The sequence below is a fragment of the Ammospiza caudacuta genome, chromosome 3 (genome assembly GCF_027887145.1).
Source record: "Ammospiza caudacuta isolate bAmmCau1 chromosome 3, bAmmCau1.pri, whole genome shotgun sequence".
NCBI classification, from domain to species: Eukaryota; Metazoa; Chordata; class Aves; order Passeriformes; family Passerellidae; genus Ammospiza; species Ammospiza caudacuta.
Genome location: NC_080595.1, coordinates 31821407 through 31839075, shown reverse-complemented (window position 1 = coordinate 31839075; position 17669 = coordinate 31821407). Strand labels below are relative to the sequence as shown.

At 39.3% G+C, this 17669-nt stretch overlaps 2 protein-coding genes across 4 annotated transcripts in view; one reads left to right on the top strand and one right to left on the bottom strand.

Moving 5' to 3' along the window:
• The window catches only part of RBKS (ribokinase), a 73549-nt gene extending 71302 nt beyond the window's left edge, over nucleotides 1-2247 (bottom strand). The window contains exon 1 of one of the 2 annotated variants that reach the window (XM_058800995.1): nucleotides 2149-2247. In XM_058800995.1, the coding sequence (XP_058656978.1) occupies nucleotides 2149-2231 (83 nt within the window). In that variant the 5' untranslated portion in view covers nucleotides 2232-2247. Of the gene's footprint in view, nucleotides 1-1218; nucleotides 1445-2148 lie in introns of those variants that run through there. The other variant, XM_058800996.1, reaches the window with a different exon arrangement.
• BABAM2 (BRISC and BRCA1 A complex member 2) overlaps nucleotides 1064-17669 on the top strand; it is a 161770-nt gene continuing 145164 nt past the window's right edge. The window contains exons 1-2 of one of the 2 annotated variants that reach the window (XM_058800994.1): nucleotides 1064-1226; nucleotides 4951-5110. In XM_058800994.1, the coding sequence (XP_058656977.1) occupies nucleotides 4983-5110 (128 nt within the window). In that variant the 5' untranslated portion in view covers nucleotides 1064-1226; nucleotides 4951-4982. Of the gene's footprint in view, nucleotides 1227-1613; nucleotides 1677-4950; nucleotides 5111-17669 lie in introns of those variants that run through there. The other variant, XM_058800993.1, reaches the window with a different exon arrangement.

Here is a 17669-nt window from a genome sequence, read left to right as displayed (position 1 = left end):
CCAGTTCAGGTTAGAATTTGCATTGTGAATTCTTGCAATTTTGCTTGAATTCTCCTTTATTTAGTATTGACTACAAAGCCAGGGCTACTGGAACCAAGAGCTTTCATGAACTTCTGTACTTCCAATTTTCAAAGAAGTTCCCAAACCTTACCTACGTACAAAAAAGAAAAAGGAGGAAAAAAAGACAATGAGACCCAAGTATTTAATTTGAAAAACAAAATGCTCAGAAAACAAATAAAGATTTATTTTTAATCAAAATATTAAAAACTTTTAAAATAATTAAAAATAGCTTTGGGGTTCAGAGCTGCTAAATTTTTGAGGTCTTCCTATATGCACTTCTTGGATATAAATACCTTGGGAGGGCCTCCCTTTTTTCCTCAATCTCATTTGAAAGTGTCACACAAAATGTTGTATGCAAGTAATCAACTTTCAACCTAGTGATTCATGGAGCTAACTCTGGTTTCTTTGCAATATTAACCTTACTTTCTCACTTTTCCAGTGGAGACAAGTGTGCTTTGAACTGACAACGTGTTACGGTTGACCAGCTTGATTTACTTTCATAAAATCCTTTCAGACTCCCGTGCTGATACCGAGTGTCGGAGCTCCAGGTTTCCCGTGCGGGCGCCTACGGAACGCTGCTTCCCTGGCCAAGGCCGACACCGACCCGCCCGGTGAAAACACAGCTGAAAACACAAACCCGAGTCTCTCCTCTCTCCCGAGCCACAGACAGCTGATCAAAGCTCCGGCACGCAACGCGTTCAAACCTCTCCCCGTTCCCACACTCTTATTTCAAAGCACTGTTTGCAGCTGACATCACCCGGGCGAGCCGCCCCCCCCAGCCCTTCGGAACGGATAAGGCTGGAAGCGACCACAGTGGGTCACCTGGTCCGGCCCCACTGCTCGAGCAGGGTCATCCCAGGGCACAGGAGCGCGTCCAGACCGTTCCTGAGCGTCTCCAGCGATGGAGACTCCACAACCCCTCTGAGCCATCCGTGACGGTGCTCAGTCCTTTCCTCTGCCGGGGCCGAGCGCTCCGCCCGCCGCGCTCCTGCCCTGCCGGCCTGGGGAGCGACGTGACACCCGCCTGCTCCGGCCCGGCCTAGCCCGGGGAGGCCCGGCGTGCCGTCGCTGCTCCCCGGGCACCGTGACGCCCTGCGCTCCCATGACCTCAGGGTCGCTCCGCCCAGTGCGGGCAGAAAACCCGCACCCGGTACTAACCTGACCAGGTCGGTCATACAGGATCCCACCACCACCACCTCCGCGGCCATGGCGCCGGGGCGGCCCTTGGACCCTGACCCTGACCCGCCCCGGGCCCCGCCGCGGCTTCCCGGGTTGCCATGGGCGACGGGCTGCCCGCGGGGACCTTCGCCCGGCAGGGCTGTCCCTGCTGAACGCCTGCTGCCACGACCGCCCCTCTCCCGTCCCCTCTGTCCCGCGCCGCTCGGGCCGCGGCCCAACGGCCGCCCCACAGCCTGCGCGGCGGCGCGGCCCGCACAGGCACTTGCGGCGGACGCCAATATCGGGCCGGTGAAGACCCCTTCGGCCTGGGTGGGAGCGGCGGCGACGGCGGCGCGGGGGGAGCGGAGGCGCGCACGGTGCGCGGCGGGGCGGGGGCGCGCACGGCCGGCGCGGGGGCGCGCACGCCGTTGCCAAGCGGCGAGTTCCGGCCGCCGTAGGTAATGGCGGGGCCGGGACGGGCGGGATGGGGCGAACGAGCCGCGCAGGGAGAGCGGGAGGGAGCGCGCAACGGCACAGCCCTTCAAGGGCCAGCGGCGGGCGGAAGGGGACCCGGCGCCGGGAGGCTCTGGCCCGGAGCCGGAGGAGGCCGGCGTTAGCACCGACGCTGGGGCGGGGCGGGGCGGGCGCAGCGCCACGGGTGGCGGCACCAGCTGGGGAGGGAGCGGGGCTTGGCCAGGGTCAGTCCGGAACGGGAGTGGACGGACGGAAAGTTCCCCCTGAGTGTGGGGAGAGCTTCTCTCCTCTGTGCGTGAGCACTGGAGCAGATTGTCCAGAGAGGGTGCGGAGTCTCCATCACTGGAGAGACTCAGGAGCTGCCTGAACACAATTCTGTGCCTTGTGCTTCAGAATGACACTGCCTGAGCAGCGAGGTGGGTCCGGGTGACCCGCTGTGGTCCCTTCCAGCCTTACCCATCATTCTGGGATTCCGTGCCAGGGCTTAGGTAACCTGGTTGTTTACCCGGGGCTCCGCAGGTGCACACTGCTGATCGCATTCCATGGATGTGTTCGGGCACGGCTGCAGGAGGCGGCGGTCGTGCGTCTCCTCCTTTCCCCGCTCCCAGCCAGACACAAACTCCCGCCCCCAAAGTGAACACCACGCAACCAGCCACGCCAAGAGGGTTAGACAGGAGAGCTCCTGTCACGCCTCCAGGTTTCCATCACAATATTCACCTTTCCTTTTTAAATCTTCCCGTAATCCCCATTATGGTATGGCCGGTGGTGGAAGGACAGAGTGTCTTGCATCCCCAAGCAGAGCCCGGGACTTCATGGTTACTGTGAAGCCTGTATAACATTTGCCCGAAGTCACAGTGATAGCCAGCTGAATCTGAAAGCATTCAACTCTTAGTGTGTTTGCTTCTTTCAAAGGTTTTGTTTTGGGAGGAAAACAGTCCAGTGAATTTTGTTTTTCTTTATTCCCCTGAGTTTGTTTGTGTTCAGTTTCCAGTACTGTGGGAAACTTACGCTGAAGAAAAACAATGTATATGGCGACTTAGGAAACTGGTACAAATTGTGTTCTAGTTTGTAAAGCCCTTTGTTTACAAAATAAATCAGTGAGTTTACTTGATAGCAACCCTTTAAGTATTGTGTATCTGTCTTGGTAAATGGAAGGTACTGTGATTTTAAGAAATGATGCAATAAAATACAGAAAAATGCTTAACAGTCATTTAAATCTTGTTTTGACAATATATGCAGATTTTATTAATAGAAAGACAAGAAATCTCATTTCAAAGTTCATTTTGGAAGGTCAGCTGTGATCACCAGGTGTATCACGTCTCTCAATTTCACCCTCATAACACAGTTCCCTTAAAACACATCATTATCAGAACCCATTCTTGATCTTCCTGTATAACTTCAGCATTGCTAGAAGGATAGCTTATTTTTCAGCATGTTCCCATGGTTTAAGAAGTTCTCACCTTCCTCAGTCCAGCTGCTCCCTGCTTGAAATTACTGTTCCCTACGGCAGGGCTGGCTGACTGAAGTATGTGCCCTGTTGTAACGACTCTTGTGCAAAGTATTTTAGCTTAAACTAATTTTTATGAGCAGTTCAATCTAAGCCATTGGACTTTGCATTGAAATAGGTCAAGAATGGGCTTGTTTTCTCAGTCCTTCTGGGGAAGAATAAAGGTGAGTAGGCAGAAATTTTTAGTAGAAAAGTAGCAAACCAGAGGTAGTATCTTAAATTGCTGTAGGTGTTTGCTAAACAAACTTAAGTTGTTCCATTGTCAATTAAACAAATAGTATATGAGAACACATTATGTGTCAGGGCATGGATACATAGTCTTCAGCTTCTTCACTGCCATAAAATGTAGGAGCCAGTGTATTAAAGATAATTACTGTTTTTAGGAAGTCTTGCTTTATTAGTCTTTCAGTTTGCCTTTAAGTGCCTGGCCTTTGCTTTATTAAGATACTTTCTGAATATCTAGGACAAACACTCTTGAGCGTTGCTTCCTGCTACTCCAGTGTGAATGGCTTTCATGAGAACAGAATGTGAAATTTAATGTTGCTCCCAGTTCCAGAGATTTAGTAGATTCTGCAGAATATCCATTAGTTACTAATTAATGCTTGTAAACTGAGTGTGAGAAACAACAGAAAATTGCAATTATTGCCATGAGTTGTTCACACTCTTGTTATAGAACACTTAATAATACAGTAGTCCATATGCAGTTTTAAGAAAGTGAACGCAATGTGTATTAGTGTTTTTCAATTAAATGCTATTTTTAAAAAAAATTCTTAATGCTGAGGGTTTCTGTATGAGCTTTTCTGTCCCACTTGTCAGTGGCAAGTTCATGTTACCTTCAGTCATTTACTGCCTTATTTTCCAAAACTACCAAGTTCAGTTAATTTTCATGTGAAGCTCTGTGCATTAGAATGTGATCAAATAAACATTTTAATAGGTTGGTTATCCTTCTTTTCTCCCACTTCTCCTACCAATCTGTTGTTGTCCATTTCGTGCTGCAATGACTTAAAATGTGTGTATGCTCAGTTTCTACTTTTCACCTAGAAAGCAGCAGGTTCCTAAAGTGTGCTAAATTAATGGCCTAATTGATTTAGCATAAGGTTGTGCAATTGTAAGCACTTCTGAACAAGCTGTGCTAAAATGTGTTTACATCAGCTTCCTGATCTGTTACATGAAGGAAGATTAAGATGCCTTTCAAAGAGTGCAGTGATGCCACTGAAAGAGAAGCAGTATTAGCTTTTAAAAGGCATCATGAAGTCCTGTAAATCACCACCTAATGAAGTGGTATAAAAGTAATACTGATTATTAGTGAGGACACTAGTGTTCTTGGAAATTACAGGTGAGAATACTGAGAGGTATCAAACCCCTGGGCCCATTGCAATTAATGTAAATTCCACTGATTTCAGGGGACGTGGAACAAGTGTGACTTGTCAATTACAGACTGGGAAGTGTCAGAGTGGCCCTCAATTTTATTTCTCATTCTCAGAGGGATAGGGCCTTAATTAAAGGTGCCTAGGACATAATTCTGGCTTTATGTTGATACTGAATAAACAGGCTTCATTGAATGTTGCAGAGGTGGGAGGAAAAAAACCACTTGTGTTTATTTTTTCTCTATAAACCTGTGCACTGTTCTGTTACTCCACACTCCCGATCTTTTGCGTGCTTAGCTTTTTTTCTATTGATGTTTGCAAAGTACATGTGAATCTACATCAAATAAGTAGGCAATTTTTAAATTTTATTTTCTCCCTTTGCAGCTCAAGAGAAGAGGAAGCAGGAACATAATAAAATGTCACCTGAAGTGGCCTTGAACAGAATTTCTCCAGCACTTTCGCCCTTCATTTCCAGTGTGGTCAGGAATGGAAAAGTAGGACTAGATGCTACGAATTGTTTACGGATTACAGACTTGAAGTCTGGGTGAGTTCCTCATCCAAAAAGAACACCCAGCCCCTCACAGCTGTCTTTTCAGAGCTGAGTTTTATTAGGTGCATGGGTTTAAGCATTTTGAACACAGCTGGAGTTGACATACTAGCTGACATACTAGCTACATTATTTCTTATCTTAGTACCATTTTGTAGTTTGGGAGACTAAATTTGTCATGTTTTTGGCAATAATAGTCTTGTTAAGACACTCGCATCGCTGCCACTTGATAGTGCTGGTTTTCAGCAGTGAGATAGTTACAAACACTTTTTTCTGTTGTTTATTGCTTGCTTATTCAATCTTCTCTATATACCAAAAATTGAAAGACAAATTTGTGTGACCTTACCTTAGTCATGAATATGCCAAACCAGAAGAAAAAGTAACTTGTGCTTTATGTGGCCTCCCTCAAGATCAGTACATCAAGTGACTATAGGGCCAAGTGTTTGAAATAAGCAAAGCTGCTCCTTTTATTTTTAATTCTGGAAGCGTTCAAATTCGGTTTCAGGTAGTAATAGAATTTTGGGATTTGCATATACAAACAGACTTTGGTGTATAACCTCTGTGAATAATACATGAGAAGAGTGAAATGTTTAGATGACACATGTCAGAAATTGCTTTATTCTTATAGAGTTGAGCATCTAACAGCATCTTTTTGATTCAGGTGTTTGCTTTTTTTTTTGCTACAGGAGCTCAGAGACTGAAATTACTTTTGGTTTAGATATACAAATCATCTTGTTTGTACAAACTACTGCTTTGTATATCGTTTTGAATGATAGCATAATAAAAATAACAAAAGGTGTTCAGAACCACCACAAATCACTGTTGTTTAAAATGCAGTTCTGCTGAAGACTTTGTTTAATGTGCTTCTGAAGGCTGTTTTATTATGGTTTCATGAAAAGCTTTGGAGGTGCTTTTCTGCTTGTAACAATGCCTTTTCAGGAAGGAGGTTTGCATTCTGGGGTTAGTTGAAAGGAACCATTCCCTCCCTGTGAGGTGCTGGGACAGAGTACAGATTTACATGGAGGTCTAAGAAGCCATGACTTTGTTATTAGTGTTGACTGGCTTGACATTTAGGCTTGCAAATTACATAAGACAGGCTGAGCAGTTCTGCATCTGCTGCTGTCATTTCATGCTAGATCTTGTTTTCCCTTGAACTAGTCTTCTAGGAAAGCTGTGATGGGAGCTCTTATATTTTTCCAGTTGAAGTCTAAGAGAAAGGAATACAAAGAAAAGTAGAGAGAAAACACAACTGTTTGTTGGGAGGTAGCTAAGGGGTTTGCTCTCTACCCACTGAATGCTTATGCTGCCTGTCTTTAAAGTAAGTGATTAAAATAATGAAAAGTGGTATTTTCTAGCTGACTCTTTTCACAGGTATTTTTAATAGGTGTTTAAAGTTTTTGGCCACTGATCTTGCCAAGATCTCGTATTTGCTTTGTTAAAACTTGAATGTTTTCCAGGGGTTTATTCTTTTAAAAAACTAAAAGCTGCCAGCAGCTGCACCAGTCACTCAAACCCAGTGATTCAAAATGTATTGTAACTCTGTTAACGTGGAGTTTACACACAAGTACAGCACCTGACAGAGGTTGTTTCATAGCTTGTTTAAAGATACTGGCCCACCTAAATGCACGTGTTAGAAATAATTTTTTCCTTGTTCTGGAACATAAACCTCATTCTTTGTGTTGAGTCTTTGTTTTAGCTTGAGGTTGTTCAGAGATGGAGTCAGGATAATCAAGATTCTTCATTTATTTCAGAATTATTTTGAAGGTTTTCTTTCTTTGGTACAACTAGTTTCTGAAAACCATTGCTGTAAACAGAATTAATTAACAATTGCTAGAAATTTCTTTGAAATGTAAATTTCATGCATGTGCTTTTAGGAAAGATTTTTGTTTGTTACAAATAAATTGTTATTTATAACAGAAAATTCTGAATTCATGTGTCAATATGGAAATACAAAATTCTCATGATTTAGTGCTTTATGCTGTCGCTGAACTGGTGAACAGTGCAGAATTACTTACCATACTATGGATGAATCACAGTATTACAGAGATGTCCACTGTAGTTCAGTGGTCTTTAACCTTGATACAGGAGTTCTTTGACACTCCACTGACTGTTTCTCAGAGTCTCATGTCAGCTGATAAATAGCAAAATCCCTAACTCACAGCCTTATTAGTAGGTCTAAATTTATTGCTTCATACTGACTGTAGAGGAAAACTTTGTAGGGCATTGAGAGTTCAAAAATGAATTGAAGGCCATTGGCCTACTCTCCTCCCCTGACCTCACATCATGAGATGATGCAAATGCCTGTATACTTTTACTTTCATTACACTTTTTAAAAGGAAACAAAATAATGCAGCCAAAATAATCACAACAGGCAAATGTAGGTGGCATCAAGGTGAAGAAAGAGAACTGTGAGGCCATTGAAGTTGGACATAAATGGTAAAAAAATGAGAACTATTTTTAGAGAAATGGGGATGAAGTTCAGGATATCAATTGCAAAACTCCCTTCCATTTCAATGGGTTGAAATCAGGCTTTAAACTTAGAAAGTAGAACCAGGCAGGTTTAGATGAAATGTGCTAGATTAAATGTTTGAAGTTAGATAAAGAGCAGTTCTTGTTCACAAGTGAGTATGACCACTTGGGAGTACTATCAGTTCAGAAACTTTGCTTTTGAGTAGTGATTGTACATTAGTGATTGTGACAGGGGTTGTACACGTGCTAGTCTAGGCTGTTAAAACTCTAGCCTAGCTTATTACAGAACATGCAAATATTTTCTGCTTTACCTGGTGTGTTATGTGATTTATAAGATTTTTAATAATAAATAAATACAATTTTACTGTAACCTTTAAAATCTTATGATATTTAAGGCAATCACCTCAACAGCTATTAATTTTGACAACAGAAGCATCGCTAAGCTTCTGGAGAGGAGCTATATGGTTGCTCCACTGTCATATGCCATACTGTTACTCTCCGAGAAAGTTAGGAGTTAGTGTTGTTATTCCACTTCCCTAATGAACCACTGCTTTACAAGGTGTAACAAAATAAAATGTTCAAACTGAAGATCTATCCATTCTCATTTCTTAGGTTTTAGAAATAGAAGCTGTGCTTAACAAGGAATGATGGTAACATACTGAATAAAGTGGTACTTCTAAGGCCTTGCCCACTCAGAGCCTTGGTTTTGACATTCTCAGAAATGGAAAGTATTTCCTCTCTGTTTCACCAGTAGAAGATCAAGTACCAGATTTTAGCCCATCACATCAGTTGATTTTGATTTGTAAATGGCAAGCATATTAAGCCTTTAATTATTTGAAAAGTCAATCCATATGTCAGATAGTTTTAGTAAGGAACTTGTTTTGCACTTTTTCTGACTTATTGCTGAGATTGACAACTTTTGTTGTGTTTTATAAACTGTATTAAAGAGCTAATGTTAGATGTATGAAGTATGATGATATGTTAATTTGCTTTGCTTTCAAGTGTGGGAGGGAAATATGTCATAGTAAGGAAATCTATTGTTTTGCAGTCTTCGAGTATGTAAATGTTTTATAATAATATGTTACAGTTTCATAATGTCTGTGTGTTTTACAAATTTATTAGACAGTACCAGTCTCATAAGACACATATATTTACATCTATGATTAGGATATTCAGAACGAAGTACTATTTTTAGAATTCATTTGGCCCTGCTGATGCAGACCCCTGAATGGAGCTCAGTGATGGGGTGCAACAGAAAAGAAAGAGGCTCTGCAAAGGAAACACTAATAAAAGGTTAGGTGACCAAGTCTTCTTGTAAATAGGGCCCCACAGTGAACAAAGTAGAACTGGGGTGTAAGGTCATGTCTGAAATATAGCACCTTAAGCAGCATTGATTCTGGTGATAAGAAAACCCTGGCAGGCGTCTGTGTTGCATTAATAAAAGACATTCTTCAAGATGACAGAGTGGATGAAAGCATATTTAACTCTTGCATAGGATATTACTTTGTTCTAGACCCAAGGAAAATACTGCTGCCACTTGAGTCAATGCCATTTATTGTATCATTCAGTTAATCTCTACTAGTGTCTCTTTGAAATACTGACCCATATTAATTAGATATTAAAATCTACTCATAACCAACTGAATTGTGGCTGCGGCATTTTTCTTAGCATTTACACATATAATCATGGGAAAGATGTTGAATAGGGAAAAGTGATTATTATGTAGATTCAGAAATAGAGGATATTTTCCTATGTGAAGGGTGTTTAATTGTTGTATAATGTAGAATCCAGTTATTTAAGAGACTGCTGCTTTTCCTATGGTGCATTACAAGAGTGAAAGACATAGTTGTGGTGGTCATTGCCTTTGAGAACTCTTTTTTTCCCCTACAGCTGTTCATCAGGGCCCATGCTTGAGCTTCAAATTACACTGCAAGCCTATTCTTCTTACTCAACAAACTTGATTTTGTTTTTTTAAATTACTTTGATGTGTTCCACCAGGCAAAATTTCAAAATGAATACAGTGATTTAAAGCTGCATATATTAAGATTCTATTTTTTTAGATATCCACTCATAACAAAATTTTAAATTTCATACTTTCATGGTTATATTTATTCCATATTTATGAGAGGATTAACTGTGGAATTTTTTATGTAAGTGGTTTGTAGTAAACCATATTAGTATTTTGTTCTTTTCACTTGTCTTATTCACTATTGATTTTTGCCTCTCTGATATAGAGCTATGTGTGCAAGTTGGTATGTTCCTGAAAGAAACCTATATGAAGAGTGGTCAAAAGAATGTAATTTTTTCTGGGGTAAATTTCAACATAAAAATTTATTATCAAGCTGTAATAAGATATTTATAACTTTATTGCCCTGCTTCCTAGGAAGCAACGATGATTTACTTTTTTTCTGTTATCAAGTAGACTGCAATATGCTTTGGTATTTCCCTTTCTTTTGGGCATTTCCCCTTTTAAAGTAAATATGCATTTTTATGTGCATATTTTGTGAAATAATGTTGATTTTAGCTGTGAAATACTATTATAGTACTGTAGCAGTTATTTAAAGCTTTGCCTTGGTCTTTTGCATTTGATTATTTTAAAATGAAAGATTCTACTTTAGTTACTTGAGGAAGGCTCATGTCCATCATTCACATTGGTGTCTGTAGGTATTTTTTTTAACATGTTTATGCATGAAGTTTAATGAATCTGACTCTTCTGAACACAAGTACTATGAAAACCTGTTTTAAAAATAGCTGTGTTTTGTGTGAAATGTGTACTAGAGAGGATGTGGCTGTTTCTAGGAGGTGTGGTCTTATGAGTCCTTTGCTGCAGTATACAAAGTAGGTTGTTTCATTCCAGTTTCTGATGACAAATATAGTTCTTCACTGCAAAGAATCTTACTACTAGAAGTTCATCTCTCAAGTAAAATGAAAAAGGCTGAAGCTCTGATAGGACAGTTTGATAGAGTTGGTGCTGTGGAGCAACACTTGGAACAGCAGTTTTTCTGTGCTGGTAAAAAAAGACTTGACTGTCTCCAAGGTTGCATCCTCCTGCATTTGTTTCTAAATGATGAAAAAACAAAGTCAAAATGTCTTTCTTAGAAGGTGAAAGTGCAGAGCATACATTTGGCAATGATTTTGTAAATAATCTCCACAACGTTTGGCATTCTTTTTACACCAGTTTTAAACAAGGTGCTTGAAGTTGTTCAGAACAAAAAAGTTTGTGTTTGTGAATTTCAAGTGCTATGAGGAAAGAAAGGATTTTAAAAAGTAAAGATAGCACTAGATAATTGCAGTAACTTGGACTCTCATTTAAAAGACTACATACATTTTCCTGAGATTTTTTCAGTTTAAATACTGTACAATATGTCTTTGCTGGTATTTTTATATGGGGACAGTGAGTAGCATCCTCTTGTTTGGCCTGGAAGAAGGTAAATGCAGTGTTTATCACTATTTACATTGAATAAAAACGAGAACAAACTATTTGATAGAACTGTTACTTTTCTGTGTAAAGAGAGTATCACATGATGTAGTGCTAATAGTGTGCCAAATGCTGTTAGAAAGGTGTACCTTAACAAGATATTTAAATGTGCTTTTGCTATCAGTATGTTGGGAATTCATTCAATGTTTCTTGAAAATGGGGCTTGTGTTAGTGTAGGTCCATGCCCAGGTCTTTCTGTTTTAACAGATGTCTCTTACATCTTTGCATTGTGCATCACTACAGGAGAAAAAATTCTTAAGACTTTATTTTTTGTTATAAAGACAGCTAAAATCTAATAACTGTTATCCAGTCCAATTTCTTCACTTCCAAGTCCTTGCATTTGTTTTATGTGAACTGAACAGATCTCTAGCATGCCATGTGTCTTGGATGCATATTGCATTTCACCAGAAGCTGAGAACAGCTCACTTTTTTTTTCCTCTTCTCATTAGTAGAGAAGAATACTTCCCTGGATAGGTGGTCAGTACATTCCTCCAGTCTTACATGTGCAGTTATTTCTTGTATGCCTGATTGTCTCATATGCATGCATGTATACATGGCATAGCATTAAAAAGCTAATGTACACTTGGGATGAATATGAAGCACAATATTACAAATTTTTGTTTTAGCCTTTTTGTTGCAGACATTGTCTGATGAGATTAGGGGCTCTAAAAGCATAGGAGATGATCAGAGGCTTTATCCTGACAGACCAGTATGCAACAGTGTTGAAGATCAATCTCTAGCAGTATGCAAAATAAAAATGAATAATGAAATGTAATAATTTCTTATTTTTAATCTGTTTCTTGATATATGATCTTAGGTATTTACCTGGCCTTGCACTGCCCAGTGTAGACATTCTTTGAAGCAGCTATTCTCTAACTGAAAATGAGCATTTCAAAAGAATAGTTACAGCTGTATGTGTAAACTAACAGAGTTCAGTTTGCTCAGTTTGATGTCTTTATTGAAGATACTAAGTGCGTGAGGTACACCTCCTAAATAATCCATAAAAAAGTAAAAGTCAATAAAAGGGAACATGCTTATTTTGTCTTTCCTGAGAGAAGGGAATTTGTGTCTGAGGCAAACCACTCCACAGTGTCGGCCACAGGTTCTTTTCTCTGTAATCTGTGGTACATGACTGAAAGAATAAAATTAGACCACTAGGACTGAATATTTTTGTATATTGTTTTATTGTACAGTAAAAGAATTGCAATGATAAAACTGAGTTAATCAGGGCAAATTGCAGAATTTCATTATGGGAAAGAGACCAAAAAAAAGCCCTCTAAACTTACATTGCCTAAAAAACCCAATCCCAGATTCCTGTGCATCACTGTATGCATCACTGAAATAATATCTTTAGACCAATTATATGAAATAGTAATAGCTGTTATGTTTTGGATGGTCAGTTCTTTTTTCACTAGAAAAACCTGATTATATTGGTCTTGTTTATAGTTAGGGCTACCAGTAAACTTTCAAAATGTCTCCCAGTTTAATCATTTCTTTCTGTCTCTTCTACTCCTTCCTCCAGAACGTTGGTTTCAGTCTCTTCAGTAAAAGTTGGTAGGTTTTTCATGCATCTCAGCCGTTGATTTTTTTGTTGTTGTTTTGGTTGGTTGTCGTGAGTAATACATTGTTTCATGTTCTTTGTTAAGAATTCTTCTATACTGAGAATTTTTTAAATTAATAGATAGTGATTATCTGTCCTGTTTTCCAGGTTGCTATAAGTGTTAGTCATAAGCCTTGACTTAAACCCTATGAACCCTATGAGAGTGACATGGTTTCAGGCCAACTGCAAACAGGCAATGAAGACACTTAGAAGGAATAATTTCCTCAGAGATTTCTAATGGTGTAGTGTCTTCCGTGTACATTACTTCCATTGTTTTAGTTTTAACCTGTTGTGCATAGGCAAAATTCAGTTTTATTAGATAGATGCAGGAAGAGGGAGAACTTGGGAATGTAGGAGAGGTGCTAGAAGTGGCATAAAGACTGGTTGAGGCATCTGTGGTGGGCTGGGGACTCAGACTTACAAGAACTTAGGGTAGATTGGACCCTCTTTGCACTAGGATCTAAAGGTGACTGTGCTTATAAATACTCTTGTCATTGTTGGAGGTCCTACATGGTTTTCTGAGCCTGTGAGGCTGATAAGAGACGAGCCAAGCCTAGCTTCTGCAGTGATGGTGGGAGAAAACAGGAGCTGCACAGTGAGGGCAAGGACAAGCTTTTGCAGGGAAGAAGAGGATTTTTTTGGCTGTCATCAAGAGAAATGTACATGGAACTCCTTTCTTTAGGGATAGTTAGATGGGACCGTGGGGAGAGTGATGCTTAATCTTTTGCTTTATGGTGTCATCTCGAAAATAGTATTAGCACGGCTGAGGTGGCGGTGAACTGTGAGAATTAATGTGAGAATGAGAAGTTAGAGAAAGAAAAGGTGAGCTGAGGGGTTCTAGAGTGAGACTTCTAGAGAAAATGTAACATGCAGTGATGTGGGCCTTGCTTTCTGCAGGTATAGTTACACAGGGTGGTCTGTTGTAATTTTTTCCTTTGCCTTTTGATCTTTTTAGTCTACTATATATCTTTATTGTTGTAATTGATCAAAAATAATGCTAGAAATAGGAGAACTACTGATATTTTTATTCAGGTGTTATCTTTTCATAGGCTTTGTGCTGTGTCTCCAGTCTTGTAATATTTTATATAAATATACTTAATCTGAAGTTGCCCTTTTGAATATGTGTGCGACTGCAAACTATGGATTTATGTTCTAAATGTGGTGATCCTTGCTTGACCTAACTTTGAAAGGGAAATGGAGAAGACATAGGATCACTGGATCCCACCTAATACCCATAAATCATTGAACAGTTTGGGTTGGAAGGGACCTTGAAGATTCCTGCCCATCCTGGGCAGTGATGTGACCCATTTATTGTTTATTTAGTTTGTTAAAGGGGGAAAAATATATAAACATGGGCTATGATTTTAGTTCTTGAGGTTTTTCCCTGATACCAATTCACTGCGTTTTTCAATAAAATTAAATAAATTACTTAGAAAATGGATAGGGAGTCTTTGTGGCAACTACAGCCAATACTGAGAGCAATGCTATGTGGCTTATTAAAGCTGATGTTTATAATAGCTCAGCTTTTGTGATGTGCTGTATGAGTATGCTTTTTCTGTGAACACTGAAAGGATATGAAACTCCAGGTGGTTGACTGTAATTTCATACTTGGTGAAGAATGGTTCTCTTTTAGAGTAAGCTAAAAGTAAAATCATTACCTCTCTGATTCTATTTTTCTTTCTCCAGAAATGGAGTTCACTTTAGTGAACAGTAGAAATAAAACATGTGACACGTTATTAGGTTGTAGCTCATTGCAAAATAATAGATAATTGAATGGCAGCTGTGAAAATCTGAAACATGATTTGAATCTGTCAGGAGGGGAGGGAGATGAAGTAAATCCAAAGGATGCATCTGCCACTCCCTCATACTCTTCACTAAAAATTTGCTTATGAGTTCCAAGAATTTGGGGTGCAGCTGGTCTTCCAGTATAATGAAAGAGTGCCTTTTCCTTGTGTGAACATGTGACAGTTTATGATACTGGAAATTCACTAGTTTATTTACCTAAACATACTATACTAGATATGTGTATGTTATTAGTGTTGTTCCATCGCAATTGTCCTTATTTCTGTTCAATTTTTTGATCATTTCCTCATTAAAATTTCCATTTTCTGTTTCTATTTCATTCTTTTGAGGCATGTGTGTGCCATGTGTAGTCTTTAAAAAGAATTACATGCAATTACCAGAGTATAAAAGATCTTGCTTACAAAGGAAATCAGTTTGATTATCAACGTTTCTAAAGCATGTTTATAAAATATGTTTTGTTGAAAACTTTGTCAATGGTTAATTATTTTTCTTAATTAGTATCATCATTAGCTCCCTGAGACCCAGTAATAATGATCTCCCACCCTAAACTACAGAGATTTTATGAATGGAAAGTTCTGAGATAGTTTCAGAGTTTTTCTTTCAAGTCCTCTTGCAAGTACAGTAGATGTGGTACTTCACATTTCTTTTTTGTGATAGCACCTTCCAACCTGTCCTGCTATGGTGGCTGGAAAAGAGCTGTTCTAAACCCAACTTTACCAGGCTAAATAAACAGGGAGTTTGGTACTAAAAAAATCCCAGAATCATGAGAAGTTTGTGTGTGTTTTAATTTAATATAGAAATTTTCTGAGAGGATTTCAAAATGTGTATATATATATATATATATATATAGGTGTGTTTCCTCTGTTTCCCTCAGAGAGACTGGGCTGGACATCTCCCTCCAGCAGAGGCAGCCGTGTTTTGGTGACTGCAGAACTGCTGCCACAAGACTCAGGCAGATCTGAAGGAGATTTGTAGTTCTACAAGTCCCAGAGCTCTCCCCACCTGCAACATCTGCTTTGGCAAACTCTCACTCATATTAAGAAAATCTGTGTTTTCTGTTAATATACAAGTGCTGTATTTATTCTACTAAGATAGGCATAAGAACCTTTTATATAATGTTTCTAGTGAAAGCTGGCAGCTGAATTGATTTTAAATAGTTATTTGAACTTACCTTTTAAAAATACAAATCTTCCTATAAGTGCAGAAGGGAAATGAGGGGTTGTTTTTCTGGTATATATGTTCTGCCTCACATCCCACTGCTCTCTAAAAGTTCCAGTTAGTGCAATAAACTTATTACAAGAAAATGTAAACTTATGTAAAGGAAAATCAGCATTTACAGTAGATGAAGGTTTATTGAAGATATCGTTGACATATCTGGAGACACTTTGGAATTTCCCAGATAATAACTGTGGCTTGAAATGTTGTTGCAATTACAGACTATCACCTATGCTATCAGGATTCAAAAACAGCATCATAATCGTTACTGCAATGCCAGAAGTAGTCTTTGTCTATAGTTTAATTTTATACTAAGTTTGAAGAAACTGGATAGGGTACAAATGAATTTTCTGAAAACAGCGGGTTTATCTACTAGGATTTTTTTTAAATAATTAACAGTTGACTTTTGCTTTTTAATATTTTAATTAAGAGATGCATTTAAGTAGTGATTTAATGTAACTGTGTTTTAATTTCCCAAAAGTAATGCTGTGAGTCTTTTAAGAGCAAATCCCTCTTTCTCTAGTATGTGTAATATATATGTCTATATATGAAGGGAAACTGAAGGTGGAAGTTGGTTGAGTAGCCCATCTCTCCCATTTCAAATTTTGCCTGGTTGACATAATTTTAGTCGGATCTGTTTGTTTTCAGGACCAGCTGATTAATACTCTAAATACTGTGTAGGAGCCTGTAAAGCTTTGTGCAATGCTGCAGGGAGCTACTGCTTGATACAAGGTTTGGGCATCAGTGTCAATGCTCTAAAAAGTGATTTTCACCATTTTTCTGTTTCCTGATCTTGCAGAAAACCTGTCACTTGCTGGCCTTCCTTTCATTCACCTCCATCCTCCACACACTTTAATTATTCTTAATGCCTCTGTACATGGCATACCCATCTGTTGAGTTCTGCAATTAAGTCTGAATTAAATGGGATTAAATACTGTGTCTTCAAGGAACATTGGAGCAGATTTCCATCTACAGAAATTGGAGGAAATAAAAGTCTGAAGGCATTGACAAAGACTGTTCTACTAGATTTGAACATTGAGGTGCTTTTCTTAAAAAATGCCATGAAAGAGTTTTGGGTGGAATTTTGTGTTTACTGCTTCTTATTGGTAACAAACAAACAACCTGTCTTTGCCTCTGAACTGCATTTGAGTCCTGCTGGCAAAACCTTCAGCCTCTGGAACTTTGATTGAACTGTGTCTCACCATTCCTAAAATAATATTCATTCTTAGCCTCTAGTATCATAAAAGTAACTTGACCTCCTTTTCCCATAACAGTATCTTTGTACAACAGGAACAATTGGAAGTATATTGTAGGTATGGTGGGAGGGGTTGGGAATGCAACCAGTGGTCAGAACTGACTTTGTGATGTTGCTTATTATTTGTATGTGTGTGTTGGGTTTTAGCTGTGTTCTCCATTGAGGTGTTTCTAACAAAATGTGAAGCTTTTTTGGCTTTTACACCAAGAGTCTGGTGAACAAAAACCAGTTGTTTGTTTTCCAGTGAAGTACTGATCCTCAAGAACAGCAAGTGTAGCAGCCTAAGCATCATGAGATTAAGGAAGCTTTTGCATCTCTGACTATTCAGGTTAGGCAGTGGCAATATTAAGTTCCTGAAATTATGGAGGCTAAAATTCTTAGTCTAATTTGACTTTGCTATTGTACAGTAAAATTCAGTGATTCAAGATGATTTGTCTTCTGATAGTAAAGGCAGTAAAGCTGTGTGATCTATGAAGGAAGAATGACTAAATGCATTGCATACTTTTTAATCAGTAAAAATGATAGTCATCAGATAAATCTTACGTGACTATTTGGGCTTACACCTATACCACAAATTAAAAAAAGAAGAAATAAAAAGAAGATTACTCATTTTCCTGTAGAGCTATTGGACTTCTGTTGGGAGTTCTGAATGTTTGCTATAGTTTTATATAGTTCTAAACAGGAGATTTTAGGAGTGGCGTAAAAAACAAGCCTCTGACAGGAATTTTGGGATATA